Consider the following 2614-nt stretch of genomic DNA (forward strand, 5'->3'; position numbering starts at 1 on the left):
AGAAAAATTGTAGTGCAGTATTGTGCCAAGCTGTCAGGAGACATAGTATGCAGTCAGTTTTTGGGACATGGGCAAACTCTAGATTCTTCCTCATTGTCAGCACTCAGGGTTATATAAAATGTTTGCAGTGCGAATTGTATACCTAGCTGAAATTGCGCCACTGCACTACAGTGTAGGCAACAGAGTGAGACAGAGTCTCAAAAAAAAAAGGGAGAATTGTGTACTTGATCACATTCTAGTTGTTTAGACATGGATGTGTGACATGGGTGTGTAAAGGAGCCCCTTCCAAGAAGATACCTAGCTTAAATACATTATAGTTCTTATCGGTATTCTTATAGTCTAGACTCAAGAAGAGGTCTGCCATGGGTGAACCCGAGCACAACAGATTCCAACATTGAGGGTGTGGAGACTCTTCAAGAGAATAAGCAGTTTCTTACTAGAAACCCCTCAGCTAATACTGAATAAGGAATCGAAGAGTATTTTAAGGAACAAAGAAGAAAGGAGTGAGAAGCTAATGACGTGAAGTTTTCACCTGGGACTGATTTAGGTAGTCTTAATCTGCTTGCTCTTATTCCATGGTTAAATGTTGGTTTATTTGTTTTTAGGTTTTGTACAGTATTAGAATACTGTGAGGGAAATGATCTGGACTTCTACCTGAAACAGCACAAATTAATGTCGGAGAAAGAGGCCCGGTCCATTATCATGCAGATTGTGAATGCTTTAAAGTACTTAAATGAAATAAAACCTCCCATCATACACTATGACCTCAAACCAGGTATGTCTGACTTTTAGGAGATAGTATTAGTTGGTTTTCTTTGGTCTTATAAGTGACTTTTAATTTGATAAAGTTAGAGAAATTCACAGCAGCGAAGACAGGCTACTAACATCTGACTTTTGATTGCCTGGGTAGGTGTGGGAAAAAAGAGTCCTGGCCAAGCAGGACTGGGTTTAGGAGGGTGTGTTGGATTAAATAATCTGGAGAAACAATACCTTTATCTTTGCAGCCAGGGCAGTTCATGATGTAAGTCTCATTAAGAAAGAACTGTTCCGGCACGTTCAGTTTTGTATTTTTCCCATGACTCATACTACGTAACAGTTCCTATGCTTCAGGTCTCTTTGATAAGAGCCCCCAAATTAATAACTTATTTTACTTATGTGCCTCCCATTTCAATAAATTTCAAGCAGAATTTTTCATCTTTTTGTATGGTTATTATCTAGGTTTGATGGTCATCAGCAAAGAGTACAGGGCAGCTAGAGTCCTTACCTCTATTTTTTATTATTATCTTCAGCTGTGTTTTAGAAATCTGCATATGTTCTATAGACAACTCTTAACAGCTTAGCTTGGGCATTAGGAAGATGGTCCACATTTACCTTCTGGTGTTGCAAAATTGTAAACTTTGCCTTACTCTTCTGGTAGGTGCATATTACATCTCATTGACTATTCTCTAATGTTCGAATATAACTCAGATGACTACAACATTAATTATAATGAAGAAATTTTTTAAAAGATGGCTATTTTGTGAATGAATTTTCCGTAACTGAATTCAACACTTTTCCTGCCATGGGAGCTGTAGGTGGTGCTGTGGTGCTAGCTTTGGCTCCCTTACATGTTTTCTTTGATTCCTCCCCCACACCCCAAGTACTGTTCTAAACAGGGTAATTTAGAGATCCTCACTGAAAGTTCAGATGAAAGTGTCCCGTCATTTTTGACCAAGTGAACAAGGATATTTTACTTTAGCCAGTTATTGTTATTTCCAGAGTTCATCATAGTGGTGGTTTTGGCACATTAAGCAGGTGATTCTTACAAAAAAAGTTTCAGCAGATGCGGAGGGCTCTCCCTGAGTATCCAGAGTCCAGATTGCTTGATTCCCAAGATGTGGATGTTTGCTTTTGCGAGAGTTTGAGTTCTTATCTGCTATTACTTTGGGTTTTTCTCTTAATCGGTAAGTCTCTGCTTATTCATGAAGGTTTTTATTTTTTAGGTAATATTCTTTTAGTAAATGGTACAGCGTGTGGAGAGATAAAAATTACAGATTTTGGTCTTTCGAAGATCATGGATGATGATAGCTACAATTCAGTGGATGGCATGGAGCTAACATCACAAGGTGCTGGTACTTATTGGTAGGTATCCAGGAGCTCTGCCAGGTTGGCTATAGAGATGTGGCTCTGCTCTGCTGAAGTGTTGATAATGAATTAATCGCTGTATGCTATCTGCTAGGCAAAAATCCATAAACCAAAGCAGACTTTCTCCCCAAATCGTTACTATCTTTTCAGCAGTTTGACTCTTGGTATTTACATTAATTTGTCTTAATTTTTCTTTCCTTTCTTGAAAACCCTTAAGAAGAAGGAGAGCTTATATGTGGCCAGGTATTTGAAATGTATGTTTTCTGCACAGAGTTGGCCTTGCAAGTCAGTAGAGAGCAAGGTTGCTCATGTGGTGTATATAAAGAATGGCCCCAAAATCTTTCTCGTCCAAATACAGGTCTCTCTTCATGGGTTAATGGGATAAGGGATTTGTCTCAAGAGTTGCCTGAGGATGTTGGACCGTAGGGAGTTATGAGGATCAGAATGAAACGTAACTATAGCGCGTATGAAATCTATACAGGAAAAAGTG

The 2614-nt window shown here is 38.8% G+C and overlaps 1 protein-coding gene across 32 annotated transcripts in view; it reads left to right on the top strand.

The window, feature by feature from the left end:
- TLK2 (tousled like kinase 2) overlaps positions 1-2614 on the top strand; it is a 165293-nt gene that overhangs the window by 148963 nt on the left and 13716 nt on the right. For all 32 annotated transcript variants that reach the window (XM_077972341.1, XM_077972323.1, XM_077972338.1 and 29 more), the window contains 2 exons: positions 606-775; positions 1983-2121. In XM_077972341.1, coding sequence (XP_077828467.1) covers positions 606-775; positions 1983-2121 — 309 coding nt within the window. The remainder of the gene's footprint in view (positions 1-605; positions 776-1982; positions 2122-2614) is intronic.

Source organism: Macaca mulatta, chromosome 16 (genome assembly GCF_049350105.2).
Source record: "Macaca mulatta isolate MMU2019108-1 chromosome 16, T2T-MMU8v2.0, whole genome shotgun sequence".
Classification (NCBI taxonomy): Eukaryota; Metazoa; Chordata; class Mammalia; order Primates; family Cercopithecidae; genus Macaca; species Macaca mulatta.